This window comes from Hyaena hyaena, unplaced genomic scaffold (genome assembly GCF_003009895.1).
Source record: "Hyaena hyaena isolate Hyena2069 unplaced genomic scaffold, ASM300989v1 scaffold_15, whole genome shotgun sequence".
Lineage (NCBI taxonomy): Eukaryota > Metazoa > Chordata > Mammalia > Carnivora > Hyaenidae > Hyaena > Hyaena hyaena.
The window spans coordinates 1,102,335-1,119,446 of NW_024080647.1; the positions used below are offsets into that span (position 1 = coordinate 1,102,335).

The 17,112-nt window shown below is 57.6% G+C and overlaps 1 protein-coding gene across 1 annotated transcript in view; it reads right to left on the reverse strand.

Moving 5' to 3' along the window:
* CORO2B (coronin 2B) overlaps positions 1-16,727 on the reverse strand; it is a 128,141-nt gene extending 111,414 nt beyond the window's left edge. The window contains exon 1 of the mRNA XM_039219240.1: positions 16,392-16,727. Within this exon, the coding sequence (XP_039075171.1) occupies positions 16,392-16,406 (15 nt within the window). The 5' untranslated portion in view covers positions 16,407-16,727. The remainder of the gene's footprint in view (positions 1-16,391) is intronic.
* Positions 16,728-17,112: the final 385 nt, after the last annotated feature.

Sequence of the window (17,112 nt, forward strand, 5' to 3'; positions counted from 1 at the left end):
AAAAAAATTTTAATGTTTTAAATTTATTTTTGAGAGAGACAGAGCACGAGCAGGGGAGGTGCAGGGAGAGAGGGAGACACAGAATCTGAAGCAGGCGCCAGGCTCCCAGCTGTCAGCACAGAGCCCGACGCGAGGCTTGAACCCACAGACCGCGAGATCATGACCTGAGCCGAAATCCGATGCTCAACCGGCTGAGCCACCCAGGCGCCCCTTAATGCATTTTTCTTAACAGTGTTTACTGCCCCCTGCCATCCTAATATTTACATATTCCTGTTCTGGCCTGTCCCCTCCACCTTGAGGGCAGGACCTTTTTCTCTTTCGTTGGCGCCTGTTGCCAGCCCCAGTCACCTAGAATGTGCTTAATGAAGATTTATCATCGTGGAATCTATGGACCTCATCACGGTGCTCTTTACCCACTCATCCCCTACGGGCCCCAGCCTCCGTCTTCACCTCCCCTCTGGCTACTCCCTTAGCCTCCTCCCCAGCTTGCCAGCCCCTGACCCTCCACAGGGGAGCCTCCTGGACGATCTCAAAGCTCCGGAACCCCCCAGGAATGATGCTCTCCTTGCCTTTCCTCACACTCTGCTCCGCCCCTCCCCCAAATCCTGCACATCACGATGAAATGTCACCTCCTCCCAGAGGCCTTCTCAGTCTCCCCAGTGCCCCGCGGCCTTCAGGATCTGCTGCCCCAAACACATCGCTACGGGTCTGTGTGTCGGCCTCCCGGGCAGAATCCAGCTTCCTCAAAGGTCAGAGAAAGAAATCTGTCCCCTCTGCGTTCTCTGAGCCAGCGCGGCGCCTGGCATGGAGCGGGGGTTTAGTGGATGGTCCTGCGTGTCAGGACTCGGGTTGTTCGAAAGCAAACGCTGTGATGGGAGATCAGCTCTTGCAAGGCCCACCACGGGACACGGGAACAGGGAGCCAGGGATGAAGCCGGTACCAGGACCCCAGACCCGGGGGAAGCCCCAGGGGCCAAACTGAGGACAGGGAATCCCGGTGCCCTGAGTGTGGACAGCAGCTGACCTGGGGCCTGCCACGGGGCTCCAGGCGCAGAGCACGGACTTTCTCATCTGAGGACAAAGCCAGTCCCACCATCAGGGGATGTGCAGCCTTGCTCCTTGGTGCCTGCAACTCGGAGGGGATACAAACCGGACACCCCGTCCCCTTCCTGGGAGCAAATCCTGCCAGAGTTCTCAGGGACATCGGACTGTGGGGCTCAGCTGGACGCGGAAGGAGGGAAGGGGTCCTGGGGTTCTTGATCCTGGGAGCACTCCCCCCAGCCTGACCCCAGCTGAGGCTGCCGGCTGGGCTGGCCATTCGGTCCTGCCTCCGGTCAGTTCTCTGGCCTTGAACATGGCAGAGCTGGGACTTCTGCATGGTACAATGCTCCCTGCACGCCTCCCTCCCCCTTCGCTGCCTCCCATTCCACAGCCCACCTGACTCTCCAAACACTAACCAGAGAGACTGGACGGCATTGATTGACTCTTCTCTCTTTTCAGAGTTGGAAGCGAAGACCCAGAGAGGCTAAGCAACTAGCCCAAGGGCACACAGCAGGTTAGAGGCAGAGCCCAGAATAGAAATGAGGCTGAGATTTCAGTTGCTATTATTTGGAGTCACCAGGAAAGCATGTGCTGAAAGGCTTTCCTGGGACCGGAGGTAGGAGGTTGAGAGGCCTTCGGTCCCCTCCAGAAATCCCCACCCCCCCTTCCTTTCCCAAGCACACAGGCTCTGTCTGGCTTCAAATCCAAAGAAATTCCTTCTCTGCTCATTGGCTCTCAGACACGGGAAGCAGCCCGTTCCCTGTGGCTTCTTCCCTGGAGGATGCGTTCAATAAACAGAACCCCTTTCTCATCTTCCTGCATAAATATTTCAGGAGGCTGAGAAACAAACAGATCTGCTGCTGGCTATTTAGAAATGGGGGCTCCCAGCTGCAGGCAGGCCCCTCACTCCCTCCCCAGGGGAAGCATTGTCCCCTAGGCCGCAGGAAGCACACGATGGCAAGGACAGCCCCCTTCCTGCCAGGGATGCCCACCTGGGTTGGGGAACCTGGGAGCCTGGTGGAAGAGAACGGCCCTGCTTTTTACCAGAAGCACCCCCACCCCCCCACCCACCTACTGCTTGCTGTTCCTAGAAATGGAAGAACATCGTCTACTCAGTGTCTGCTGTTCTTGGGGACGCTTCAGTCGCTGCTGCCCGAGACCACGCGGCAGGGGACATGAGATTCCTGCAGAGGCAGGCACCACCCACCAGGAAGAGGGTGCAGAACGTCCGAGAACAGGTGGGCGGGAGCTCAGGCTGGAAACCTCGGCAATTTAGCGGGCCGGTCCCCCGAAGACTCCTCCGAACCCCCCGTTTGTTTATTCATTCGGGCGTTCACGGAGCACATTATTCTTGGGCTGGAACATTCAGCGGTTCCCCATTGCCAACTGGAGTCCGACTTCTCAGACGGTCATTTCCTGCGCTTCCCAACCCCGTCTTACCCCTTCCCAACCCTGCCCTACCCAGGCTAGCCACACCTCCCTCCACGCGGGTCGCAGGGCACACTCCGCTAGCTTGCTTCCTCCCTCCCCTTCCCCTTCCTAAAGCTGTCTGCCTTGGCCTCATCTCCCTTCCCATTCTTCCCTCTCGCCATTTTCAGGAGGGCAAATGCACCACCTCCTCCTGGAAGCCTCCCATGACCATCCCACCCCCCACAAGGATTCCCCCCTCACCTCCCTGAGCTCCCTCATGGGTCCCGGCCACCACTGCCACGAGGGAACTGCTCCTGTGACACCCTCACATGTCACAGCTCAGTTGTTCCAACTCGGTTACAAGCGTCTAGAGAGCCAGGTGCCAGCTTCTGTTTCAGCCAGGCGTCCGGGCATGAGGGCTGCCCCGGACAGGACTCCAGAAGGGAATTCAGCTTTGAAGAAACCGTGATGCCTGGCACCTCCCTCCCGGGGATTCAGGCTCTACTGTCCTGGGGGAGGGCGGGCAGAAAGGACCAAGCACAGAATTCCTAGGGGCCCTTGACCAAAAGTTAATAAGGAATTTCAAGACACTAGAGCCGGTGTCCCACAGGTCCCATTCCCGCGAAGCCGGCGGGGGGCAAGCATTCAACCCCCCCCCCCGCCCCCCAGGTGATGTGTGACCAGCGTGGAGAACCACCTCCGAGGACAATGGGGGTCACTGCCGGCCCAGTGCCCCTGGGCTCCCGCGACCACACACATACCTCTGTGTGCCCGGCCTGCCCGGAGCACAAACACTGTATGGGAATGAACGCACGGACACATGGAGGGCAGGGAGCTTGACCCCGAACGCTGAAGGGTCTTTGTTCCACGCGCTTTGAAAATCAAATATAAATATATGACGTATGAACGCTATGTCATTAATAAGTAAACGTAATAAGGCATTGATTATCTTGCAGGAGAAAATAAAAGATTCATATTTTAATATTAATAAGCAACGTGCCCATAGTGCACACATCTTAAGCGTTCCGCTTGAAAAACTGTTACTTGTGCCTAGATCCGCCTGACTACCATCACTCCAGAAGGTTCTCTCGTGCCCTGTCCCAGTTAACGCGCCACCCCAGCCTGTCCTACGCCAGGCACCAATAAAAAGTCGACAGAATTTTCATCAAAGAAGGGCCCTGGGCTGAAGCAGGCAGAACCAGCACAGGTGCGGTGTCTGGGGGAGACGGGGAAGGGCCGACCCGTGTGAGGAGGTGGCGTTCACCCCAAATGAGAGGGAATAAGCACAAAGTTTCGGACGGGCTCAGGGGCTTGCTCACAGGTACAGGGCAGGCTAGTGGCAGAGCCAGGACTCTAGCTCTGATCCTCGACCCCCAAGTTTTATTAGCTTTTCACAACCTTGGCACTCTGCGGCGTGCACGTGCATGTATGTGCGTGTGCACATGTGTGTATGCGTGTGTGTGTGCGCACGCTGCACCACCCAGCAGGGGACTAGGCTCAGAGGGAGGAGGGTGCAGCAGGGCCTGAGGCTGGGCAGAACAGGGAGTACGTACCTCCGTATGCTCCCCCCTGCACCCAGCCTTGTCTCCTAAGACAGCTGGGGAAACTGAGTCCCAACCAGAGGGGGGCCGGAACTGACCCAAAGCCACACAGCATTAGGGCTGGGGCTTAGCAGGGGCCACTAGAAGCCCTCTGCAGTGATCTTCTCTCCAGGCAGGAGACTTCGGGCCCTCTGCCCCCTCCTTCTGCTTGCTCGAACCCCAGACCCAACCTTTCCTGCAGCCCCAGGCACCCAGGAGAGGCCAGTACCACAGAGCGGTCTCCCCAGGGGTGTCTGCTCCAGGAAGAGGGGCCCAGGCGCTCGCTCCCAGGTGCAGGTATCTCTCTGCAGGGAATCCGGGCCGGGGCCCGAACCCCCTGTCCCCACCTTGCTGCGCCCAGCCTTTACGAAGGTCCTCTAGGGTCAGGCTGGGGCAGACCGCCTCAAGCGCGAGCCAGATCACCTCACTCACCCATTAAAACCCTTTTGGGGCACGTTGTGCCACCACAGGGTACAGCTCGAGCCAAAGCGCCCCCTGGCTCCTGCCTGCCCCTCCAGCCTTGTTTCATGGCTCGCTGCTCGCTACGCTGCCCTGCCACCCAGCCCTATGCACCCAACTCCTGCCTCTCCAGGAATAAGCCAAACCCGAGTCCACTTCCATGTCTGTGTTCATGCCGCCCCCTCTCCCTGGAATGCCCTTCCTTCCTCTTCATGTGCCTCTTCTGCCTACTCATCCTTGGAGACTGAGCCAAGAAACCCTCCCTTCGTCCAGAAACCTTCCCTGGCCTCCCCAGCCTGTCTGTGTGGCTGCAGAGCTCTGCGCACACACCCCTGCCCTCCCACACCGCCGCTCACTGGTCCCCCTTTGCCACACCCCTGCAGCCATGTGTCCCTCTGGGCGGCCTGTCACCCCCACTAGACAGGGATCCCCCGGAGAGGGGACTGCTTGGGTGCATCCCTCATGCTGGGTGCTGCGTGCTGGGTGCCACGTGCTTTGGGTCTAGCACACAGGTGTTCAGGAATTTTTTTTTTAATTATTTATTTGAGAGAAAGAGAAAGTGAGAGAGCACCGGGAAAGGGCAGAGAGAGAGAGAGAGAGAGAGAGAGAAAGAGAGAGAGAGAATACCAAGCAGGCTCCATGCCATCAGCACAGAGCCTGATGCAGGGCTTGATCTCATGAACCGTGAGATCACCTGAGCCGAAACCAAGAGTAGGATGCTTAGCCGATGGAGCCACCCAGGCACCCCATCTGCAAATATTTTCTGAATGAATCTAGAGCCTCATTTTCTTGGCCTGGGGGGAGGGGAGGGGAGTCAGTGGTCAGGACAGAGGGGCAGGCAGGGTGGAGAGAACAGGGACTGATGGCCACCCCAGCCACTCGGTTCCTCTGGCAAATCAGACTCACCAGCCCTCCCTTCCTGCCTCACTCTCCTCCCTCCGGAACCTCCCTGTAGTGGCACATGGAGTGTCCTTATTCTCGGGTCTTGCTGTCTGCAGCCCGGGCCCAGCCAGTGATGGCCACTTAAGTGAGGTATTACCCCTCCCGGGGAAGCTTCTATTTTAATAACATCTGAAATGCCCAAAGGAACTGAATTCTGTAGCGGTTCTCAGTACAGAGCTGGAAGGGCGATCTTTAAAAAGCAATCACACAGCACGATCAGCCCCCCCACCCCCACCCCGCCATCCAGCCAGGGGACCCCTAGGTTTCTGCATGTCCATGGGGCTGTGCAGTCAGATGAGTCAGGGTCAGGTCTTGGTCCACCCTTCCCCGCTGTGTGAGCCGGGGTGACTGCCACCCTCTCTGAGCTTGTTCTCTCACTTGGTAAAGAGGGGGTAACACCAGAGTTGTGGGGTACATGAGATAACAGGTGTGACACATTCAGCATGGGGGGCAGGCTCAAGATCATTCCCGTTCTTTGCTAAAGCAAAGGCCCACAGAGCTTGATGTCCAGTACTCTGGGTCTCTGGGGTGGGGTGGGGGTGGGGGCCCAGAGGGGTGGCTTTGTTTACCCCGAGTAAGCCCCTTCCCACCCCCACCCCCACCCCCCACCTCTCTCCTCCGCCCACTCTCCCTCCCTGGCTCCCTGCAGCCAAGCCAGAGTTCCAGGGAAAACTTTGCCCGGAGACTTCTCAAGCCAGTGATAAGGTCTGGCCAGAAGAAAGCTCTTAGCAACCCAGGCTCCCAACCCAGAGGCCCTTCTAATGGTTTCAGAGAAACAAAGGAGGGAAAGATTGCCTGCAGCCCAGTGCGCCCGCCAGGAGGGCTGGCTTCCAGGAGGGAGAGAGGGGTTCACGGGCCTCTGTGGCGGCCACGGTGGCAGCCTGGAACGGAGGGCCCCTTGGCTGCCAGTTCTCAGGAATCACAGCCCGTGGCCAAGCTGAAGGAGTCTCAGAGCTCACCCCTCCTGCCTCGGCCACGGCCATGCCCATGACCAGATGGGGCGCTCCTTGCTGGTTACCTGGGGAGCTAAGCCTCTCCAGCCAGGTGCCCCCTGCCATCTGGGCAAAATTCTGAGCCTCCTTTCTAGAACTTTCCCCTACGACCCACTTTGGAATCAGCCCTTGGCCTGATTTCTCTGGAAGCCTAGAAAAACCCAATGAACTGAAACACCCAATCTGAGCTTGCCATCAACCAGAGGGGGCCCCACTCCCCACTTGGCCACTTGTGCCCCGTTAGGTGAACCTTCCGGGGCCTCGCTTTTCTCCTCAGCAAAATGGGGGAGCCCTTTACACCTCTTTAGGGGTCCTTCCAGCTCTCATCGCCCACGGACATAAAGCAGTAAGGGATGCCCAGGCAGCATCCTTCAGGGAATACTTCGGGCTTCCTCAAAACCCCACCCAACCTTGTATTTCGCCCCGGCTACCCCAAAGCCTACACTACATCTCTGACAAGTGCTGTGAGGGGTACCCAAAACATCAGACATCATCTCTGGCCTGAGAGCTCACAGTCAAGTCAAAGGGTCAAGGTCCATGCTCCTAAAACAGTCCCCATACAACACAACACATTGGGCCTTTACCTACAGCTGATGTAGTAGATGCACCACGGAAACTCCCAGATCTGGGGTGCAGATCTGGAGCCCGAAAAGGCCAATCTGACAGGACAATCCGGGCCCTTGAAATAGGCTCAGTCTGTAACAACTTGACTTTGTTCTCACACATTATGATGACTGCGGCAGGAAGGCAGACCCGGGGTTTTTAGAGGACACATTTGTGATAATACAAAGTTATCAGATGGAGCCCCAGGTATGCAGAAATCCCCTTTCCCAGAATTCCAAATTTCTCGGAATCCCAAATTTCCCCCTGCATTCCTGCAACGCAATCTTTCACCTGCAGGTCAGCAGGGCAGGCGCGGACAGCATTTTCTTCATGAAGCCACACCAGAATCTCAGGAATTAAACCCTCTCGTCCCCTTCCTCCAATACCTTTCTTTCCATCAGTGGTTTTATGTTCTGGAAATTCCACCCTCTCCCCCCCACCCCCACACCCCCGATCTCAGATCATGATGCTGTTAGTTCTGAAGTCATACTCAAGGTGTTTAAATGGTCTGCTACAAATCCTTGCAAGCTGGTAGAGGATCGTTCTTTCCATAAAAGCAAAGGAAAAATGGGTCTGAGCCTCCAGGATGCCAGGCTGTATGTGGAGCAAAGGTCAAGGCCGTTTGCCACTGGGGGCTGGGTCTCTCTGCCCAGAGACCTGGGCAAGACTGTGCTTTGGGACCAACCTTCCCCCACCTTCCGCAGGGAGTTCGGGCCTGCAGGGATCCAGATCAAGGTTTAGAAGCTTTATGTGACTCGCTTTGCAAAATGAAAGCAGGACATCCAATTTTTATAGCCAGATCATTTGTCCCAAGCATATTAAAACAGCCAAAATAGGACAGGAGGAGGGAAAAGCAACGTTTCATCGGCCCCAAAGTAGCCTGACAGAGTCAAAACAGACAAAGGCTGTTTGGGAGAGATGAACACAGGGTGAAACAGTTCTTTGGTCAGGACAACAGCAGGAGAGAAGGGGGTGAGCTGTTGGATGGACTGCCGAGCTCTCAAGGCGGTGGGACATTGGTGGGGAGAGCAGGTGGGGAGGTGTGAATTACACAGACACTAAACCGCATGAACTGACATCTACAGAGTGCCTTACCTACACATCAGAGTGCCCTAGTGAGGCAGAACACTTAATTCCCTTTTCACAGATGAGAAAACAGAGGCTCGGCGATGTTGAGGGACTAGCCCAAGGTTGCACAGGGAGGAGCAGAGGCAAGAGCAAAGCCTGAGTCTTCTGCCTCCAGATGCCCTCCTCTGGCCACAGGCCTCAGGGTCATTGCTACCAGCCCGAGTGGCAAGAAAGGCCTGGAAGGCAGGCTCCATGCCACACCCCCCACAGCCAGCTTTGCGACCCTGGTAAGTTACCTCCCTTCCCTCGCTGGGCCCCTCTCTGCACCTACAGGAAGGGGATCAGTAAGAACACAGGAAGATTAAATGAGTAAATACACTCGAAATATTTGTCGTGCGCCCGTGGTAAACAAAGCAGCCTAGAAGGATCAGCGCCTTCTGCCTTTGTTACTGTTTATTTCACTGTCAGCTTCGTAAACTCAGGGACCTAACACCTGGCGAGAGCCTGGGAAATGCCTACTAAGAAAGTGGTCTTTACTAAACGGATCTAAGTTAAGATTAGGAGTCACGCTCACGTTCCTAGAAAGTGTGGAGTGCCACGGAGGCAGAGGGCTGGACCGGATGACCTCAGACGGCTCTAGACTTGAACACCGAGCCTGGGGGCTTCTATCTAGGGATTAGTGTAAGCGCCACCCAGAGTGAGCCTCCCCATACCCCCGGCTGGGCGGCTGGAGGCTTCAAGGGTGTTATCATCTGTCTCACACAGGGGCCAGTAAGTGCACGCCTTGTGGCCCGAACGCCATGCCATGGGACACATCACACATATATGGACATACATGTATGTATGTATATGTCTCTATAGTTTTATTTTAAAGACTAAGACCCCAACTCAGATAATCACAAAGATTTAAAGAATAAAAACGGTAAGGGGTGCCTGGGTGGCTCAGTTGGTTAAGCGTCTGACTTCAGCTCAGGTCATGATCTCACGGTTTGTGGGTTTGAGCCCCATGTCGTGCTCTGTGCGGACAGCTCAGAGCTTGGAGTCTACTTCAGATTCTGTGTCTCTCTCTCTCTCTGACCCTCCTCTGCTCATGCTGTCTCTATCTCTCTCTCAAAAATAAATAAAACATTAAAAAAAAAAAAACGGTTAGAAACAGGCCCAGTAGAAATACAAGGTGGAAATTTTCCTGCCAGAGCTAAGTTTCCTTTTGGAAAAATAAATGACCCCTCCCTGGAGCTGCCTGACAGCCAGGTGAGGCCCTGCCCTTCCAAACACGGCCCATGGGGGTTCTGTGAGGGGCGGCAGAGGCTGGACGACTGAACGCGGCACTTCCGTACCCCTCTTGCCCAGGTCGAATTTCAGAAGGGGCCTCCGGAAAAGCCACCCCGTGATCAGGAAGGCCACAGAGAGAAGGAGAAAAAGAAAGCGAGAGTCCAGAGCCCCACGTCTGGACCAGCCTCTAATCTGCCTCAATGGGCCACTTTTTGCAGCTTACTTGGCCTCTCTGTGCCTGTTTCCTCATTCCTGAAGTGCGGATGATGGGAACCTAGACCGTAAAGTCACTCTGAGCTGAGTGCTCACCAACAATGCTGGCCTGTGGGGGAACATTCCCGGTGAGTCGTGTTTTGACTCCCGGCATCTGCCTGTGCCTTTCCCTCCACTACCCACCCTTCAGCTCCTCCCCTGTCACCTGCTACCTCCTACTCATCCTTCATGAATCAGCTTAAAAGTCACCTCCCAGGGCCCTCTGACTAGGTCAGGCCCTCTGCTGTTATGCCCTGAGTTCCCTGTACTTTTCATCTCATAAGCCCCAGGACAGTCATTGTAAGCGTGTTTAATTTTCTGTCTTCCCGACATTAATAGCTAACACAAACTGCCAGGCATATGGTAAGTGCTTCACAAGGATCAGCTCATTTAATCTTTATAATAATCCTTTTAAGTGCTACTATTATCAATCCCAATTAATGGATGGGGAAACAGATGCTCAGAGAGGTTAGGCAACTTGCCCAAGAACAAACAGCAAGGAAATGATACAGGGCCATCTGTCTGACTCTAAAGCTGGCGTTCTCAGTCACCGGCACCCCCTGGTCACCGGGGGCCATCTCCAGAGGGCCACGCACCCTGGGCACAGGGGGAATTTGCATATTCGAGAGGGTAAGGGCTGCAGGCCTGGACGGCAGACGTGTGTTCCCTACACAAGGCCAGCTTCATAGAAACGGAGAAGGCGGCCCCACTTCTGTCACACTTGTTCTTCCCCCTGGGCTGGCCACCTTGCTTAAGAGGTCCTGGCTGACGTCAGACACCACATGCAGGACGCCTTCCTCCTCACTCGCTCTGCTTCCTTCCCCCCCCTCCCCAAATTATTTACGCGGTTCCCAGCTCCAGCAAGGGCCAGAGGCAAGCCTAAGTGGAACACATCCACATAGGTGTCATCCGCAAGGCAAGCAGCGTTTGTCAAGCACACCTCGGTGCCAGGGCCCCGGGCACCCAGACAAGAGCCCTTTGCCGTGGGGGTGGGGGTGGGGGCCAGAATACAGACCTGGAACTCAGGTGTCCGGGTACAGATCCCCACCCACTTCCCCCTCCCACTGAACCTGCAACCTTGAGCAATTCGCTTGCACTCCCTGAGCCTCAATTTCCTCCTCCAGAAAATGGGATCAACAGATAATAGAATCAACCTCAGGGCTGCACAGAGTCAATGCGATCGATCGAGTGTGCCCATTGCCTGCTTGATGACTGTTCTTCTTGTGAGGATGGTGATGAATCTTCGCAGGATGTGGACCTTTAGGGACTGGATTGTGATGCTGTGGTTCAGAGTCAGAGGACCTGGGTGTGCATCCCAGCGCTGCCCCACCATTAGCTCTGTGCTTTGGGTGTGGCCATGTTTTCACTCGGAGGCTCTACTCATCTGTAAACAGGGGGAACCCTCCTCACTGTGGGCCCCTCCAAGGGATTCAGTGCAGGCACCCGTGTTTGTTTTCTGTAAATGGGACTGTCCTGAGCAGCACTGGGTGCCTCCCATTGCTGTGTTAATTAACTGGAAAGAGGGTGCCAGCCAGAAACCAATTAGGAAGGTCCCTTGAGAGGCCTCTTGGGGGGGGGGCGGGAGGAGGGAGACGCCAAGAAAGGCTGTGGCAGCTCCTCCTCCGCTGTCCCCACCCCACCGACTTGTGTGCCTTCTCGGCAGCTGGTCCCACACTCCAGGCTCACAAAGGAGAGGCTCATTCTAAACAGCTTCTTTTCATGTGCAAGCCACTGGATTTGCATCTGTCCTTGCTGGCAGCGCCTGCGCCTTACCAGCTGTTCTAAGCTTTCCAGGCTAGGGGCTGCTCCGAGGGGGGGGGGGGGGGGGGCCCAGCCTGCAGGGTCCACAGGCAGGGAAAGGAAGGGGGACACAGCTAGCTGATCAGGAGAGGCCGGAAGGAGAGGGGGCTGGGCACAGAGGGAATTTGCACATTCTCTCATCTCCTGGACACCAGACAAATTCTGTGGCCGGCATAGCCAAATCAGAATCTGGGCTGCCCCTGGTGCCAGGAGCCGGCGGCGGCTGAGGCCATGTCTGCTCCAGGCTGGCCAACCTGGGAGAGAAATGGAAAAACTCACTCCATCTCTGAGCTGCCAGGCCGCCGGTCTAGCCAGTGTCCGCACTCCCAGGCCGGCCAAGCTCCAGTCTACGCTGTGTGCCCAGGGCCCACTAGCTGTGGGGTTGCTGGGGCCCCGGGGAACCTCACAATCCCTCCCAGATGCCTTTGCATGCCGCCACAGGTGCTAAGGTGGCAAAGCCCCCTGGCAAGAGAACACGGGGCATCTGGGCACATCTGGGAAGAAAGTGACTCCTCAGAGCTCTTCTGAGCATGAGCTGCATTGCCTGGAGGGAAAGACAGGAAGGAAGGAAGGATCCTGAAGTTACGAACATGTAAAGTATGCAGAAGACAGACTTCTCCTGGCTTGTGCCCACCAAAGCTTGAGACTCCTAACTCGGGACTCTGGCGCATCTCCTTCCCCATCCATCTTCTCCAAGGCTCCGAAGAGCAGGGCCTGTGGCTCAGGCATTCTGTGACCTTAATGCCTAGCACAGGGCCTGGCCCAGAGTCAGAGCTCAGACACAGCAAGCGAATGTTCTCCGCAAACCTTCTGCGCAAGACTGCCGGTTGTCAGGAAGAAGAAGTGGGTGGAAGGAAGAGGCGGGACAGGTGTTTGGAGCAGAGAAGGCAGAAGCCCATGCCACCCCTGGGTTTCTGGGGGCTGGGTCTGTGCGGGTGACGTCTCCGCCTTCGAGCTGGCTCTGGGACACGCTTGCTCTCTCAGCTCTTCTCCCAGTAAGAGCCAGACAGGAGAGAGGTGTTGGGAAGTGGAATGTCTGGGAATCCAGGCCTCTCCCGGGCAGGCTGGATCCAGGGTCCGGGAGTGGGAGGCAGAGGCGCTTCGTACCTCTTCCTCTCCATTCTGACCCTGGGCGCAGCAAGGGCTCCCATACACCTTGATCCCCGATGACTTTTCAGCAAGGGAGGTGGCAGCCCAGCAGACACCAGCATCCGGGCTGGGGCGGTGCAGAGGGGTGACTGGAGTGGGGCCCTGTCCCCCACGCAAGCCGCCTGAGGTCCCCCTGGCAGGGCGGCCGGGTGGAAAGGGCACCGACCAGGAGTCAGGAGGACCCAGGTGGTGGCCCCTGTGGCCTCAAACTTGTAGAGTGACTTTACACAAGGTATAATGTGCTCCCTGGGTCTCAGTTCCCCTATTTGTCAAGGGAGAGATTTGGACGACTTGAGGCCCCACTTGGGGCCTTGGAGACTCGACCTTGGCAAACAAAGGAAACCTGGGTGAGGCAGCCCTGTCCTCAGCCCCATTACATTCAGCAGGAGCCCATCCGTGAGCCGCGCACCGCTGGGACAGGGGCAGGAGAGAGAAGGCTGACCTGCGGAATGAAGGGCCACGGTGTGACTGATGATACCACTTGCGAACCTGGAACTGGCTACTTAGAGGGGTGCTGGCATCTGGAGTCCGTCAGCACAGAGCCCGACGCGGGGCTCGAACTCATAAACTGCGAGATCATGACCCGAGCCGAAGGCAGACGCTCAACCAACTGAGCCCCCCAGGCACCCCAGCAGACTTTTCTCACAGCCTATTGACTTGTACCCTGCACACAACTCTAATGTATCATGTACTGTTTTTCCAGTTGATGGCAGTTTGGAGACCTATTTAGAACCAGAGAAGCACTGACATATGACTGAAATGGCAGAGAGACAGAAAAAGTATAAAGATCAGGCTTGAGAACACATAGAACAAAACCATCCTGTTCCCTGGAAAGCGGCCTTCGTTCCCTCAACGCTGACTTGCCCTCTGGACAGATACTGGACTGAAAATGAGGGGAGGAAGGGCCTTACTCCCATGGATGGTTCTGGTCTGGGAAGCCGCTTCCCTTCTTTTCTTCTTCTTTTCCCTCCTCGTTACATAAAGGAGCTAAGACAGCTCACGACATCACACACGATGACACAGAGTTGAAAACATCATAACCAGGAATCATGCCATCGGGCTAGAAGGCCAGAGATCCGCAGGGCTCTTTAGTTCTTGTGCTATTTAGGGCAGGGGTCCCGCCAGCGACCCCCAGGCTCCATGTACGGCTCTAGCGGCTGGGGTACGCGTGAAGGAGGGATGGTAAATGGAAAACGGAGGCCCACCCACTCTCAGGAAGTGCTACTGAAGATCTAACAGCGTGGCATCTGGTTTCCTCCTCTGCACCTTCCAGGCCCTCTGAGCTAACAGGACCTTCTCCCGAAATCCACACCTAACCCGGCCCGGAGCACTCCGAGGCAGAGAGGGATGACCTCTGCCTCCAGGAGGAACAGCAAAGGCTGGGGTCTTGCCCTCTAACCATTCCTCCCCTGCCTGTCACTCCAGTTGGTAAGCAACGATTCCACGTCCCAGACCCCCTTCAGGATCCTTCTTCGCATCTGTCTCACAACTAGACCAACCCCCTCCCTCCCCACCCCCCCAGAACAGAGAGCCCACCAGTCTCCACCAGAGCTGACCTCCTCACCAAGGCCCAACAGAAGGGACCCAAGACATCAAGGAAACGAATTGCTGCATCTCACAGACGGGAGCACAGAGGCTTAGAGATGGAAGTGACTAAGCCAAGGTCACACAGCCTATTTGCGGGCCTCCAGGCTCCCAGGGCACTGTGGTTCTCCTAGAAAGCATGGAAGAGCCTCTTCCAACAGGCTTCTGGGCAGCAGGACTGCCCCCAGACCCCTCGCCTGCATTTCTTCTGCTCTTCTTGCCCTCCCCACACGAACGCTTCTGGTCTGAATGGCTGGCAAGGGGAGAGAAGATAGGGTTAAGGTGGGGATTTTATTTAATCCTCTGAGCTGGCTTAAACTGACGCCATATTGGTTAGAAGAGGAGAGACGTACAGAAGGGCTTGGTGGGGGATGGGGGAAAGGGGAGGGCATTAGTGAATAATCACCAGATACCAAGAGGCTGGGCCTGCCAATGAATTTAGCAGACACTACCCTCCTTCATGGACTCTACCCCACGGCCTGGGCCTCTACATACTGACCCACTTCCACGGGAATAACCCATTCTCCAGGGCACTCAACAGTGCAGAGCAGCAGAAAGATCACAGGCCATAGGTTGAGACACATCCGAAGGCAAACCCCAGTTCTGCTACATATTTGATGTGTGACCTTGGGCTAGCCACTTTACCTCTCTGAGCCTCAGCCTCTTCCCCTTTTAAAGGGGGGCCGAACACACCTTCCTTGCAGGCCTCCTGGGTAGGAAGGCTACCTGAGCTCATGGAGGTAAAGAGGCACAGGGGAGGCATTGAGTCAGACGCGAGTGCTATTATTATAAATCCCATATCCCTTATCTCTCATCCAGGCCCATCCATTACTCTTCTGCCTCGGCCTGCTTAAGTCTTCGACATTAATAACCTTATGGATAATAATCATTCCGAGCCAAAGAGCATTTGTATTGTTTAAAAACACTAAGCTAAGCCTCCTACCCACTGTGGGCCACAGCAGCCCTGCTAGTAGTAGCCAAAAAAGAGGCAGACCCTCAGTCCCCAGGCGCATCTCCCCGCAGTGTTTCTAAGTGGCAATTTTGGCCCCGAGCCCAGAGACCCTGAACGGACACTGTCTCATGGGAGACAGACCTCATGGGGGCAGTGGTAGCCCCTGGCTTCTCAGAAGGGGCCAGCACCCCCCCCCCCATCACCTCCACCGCTAACCCTCCATCTGGTCCACTACTCTGACCACGAATAAGCTGCCCCTCCACGCTGGCCTCCAACTCTCCAATTCTGACAGCCAGGTGGGCAGCGACTGGCATCTGGCCTTCGGTGCATGGATTGCCAAACCCAACGCCAAGGCCAGGCTGTGAGCTGACCCTGACAGAGCGCTCTGAAAAGTGTGGGTTCACACTCTTGATCTTCTTCTTGGGTCTTCAACTGTCTGCCACCGGCCCCGGAATCCACATTATCATCTTCGTATTCCACAAGAGGAAACTGAGGCCTGAAGGCGAAGGGCCCAGCCAAGATCAAGCATGGGGGTTGGGGTTGAGCTGCGGAGTGAACTCAGGTTTACTTCCTGGGCACTTTTCACTACCTGGTCTGCTTTCCGTAACAGGGAGGCCGCCCGTGTCTCTGCAGTGAACCTGGCGCCCTGTGCCGGAGTCCAGGGACTCTCCTCCAATATGGGAACTGCCAGAACGCGCACCTCTCCCTTCCCTGTCACGTTCCCTCTTCAAGCCAGTCGCCACAGAACCTGTCCTACCCCTGGTAACAACTCCTGGGGCTGGGGAGCGCCTTCTCCACTGAGGAGCTCAAGACTGGGGGCAGAGTTCGCGGGATGGACGCGGAGGCCAGCAGGTGGGGTGGGCTTTCCCCTGGACGGCCTTCCCCAGGGCCACAAGCCCGTCCCCACACCCGCTGTCCTGCCAGCGACGCTCCCCGTGGCGCGCTCCAATGGGGGACACCCGCGCAGCTGCCCAGCACCGCTCTCCGGGGGTTAAAAATGCAGCATCCTAAACAAGGGTTAAAAATGCAGTCGCGGGGTGGGCCGGTGCGGAGGGCTGTCGTCCCGACCGCCGCGGCTGCTAAAGCGGCATCCAACCCCCTTCCCTCCGCAGTCCCTGGGGGCCGCCGGAACGACCGGAGCGACCCGGGGAGCAGAGGAGGCGCGCGCCGCACCTCCCCGCCACCGGGGCCCCCTCCCCAGGCCCACACCCCCGCGCCCCCAGCAGCCGAGGCCGGGGGCTGCAGGCGCCGGCGGGTCCCGGGCGCGCGGCGGGCGAGCGGCGCTTACCTTTGTGACAGTCATGCAGGAACTCCCGGGCGGTGCGGGGGCGCGGGCGCGGCGTGCGGGGGCGGCGGCCGGGGTCCTCCGCGGGCCCGAGGCGGCGGCGGGAGGCGGTCGGGCGCGGCGCGGGCAGCTCTGGGCGCGCACCCCGCTCCCCGCGCCCCGCGGGCTGCTCCGCGGAGCCTGGGGCCGCGCTCCGGGCGGGCAAGCGCGCAGGGACCGCTCGTCGGCGCTCGCCCGCCGCTCGCCTCTGATGTCAGCCCCGAATGTGCATTTATAATAGATGAGCCTCCTTCGCCGCAGGAAGGCGAGGCAGGAAGAAAGGGAGAGGGGGAGAGGGCCCAGGCTGGGGGGCGGGGGGAGGAAGAGGGGCCGGGAACTCGCTACAAAGGAGGAGGCGGAGGGAGGAGGAGGAGGAGGAGGAAGAGGAGGAGGAGGAGGAGGAAGCGCACGGCCGCCCGCTCCCCTGCCCTGCGCCTGGGGCTCGCTAGCCCGCCGCCGGGCACCGCCGCTCGCGGTGCCCGGGCCCGGCGCCCAGGCCCGCGGCCTTAACCCCTTCGCGCCCGCGGCCGCCACGCGTCCGGGCGAGGCCGGGTCTTGGCACCTGCTGGCTGCGGGCGCGCGCCGCCACCCCGGCGCTGGGGGGGCCCCGTTGGCCCGGGGACGCTGCTGAAGTCACACGCTGGACGGCGGAGGCGCCGCGTGGGCCGAGAAGCCCGCGGGGCTC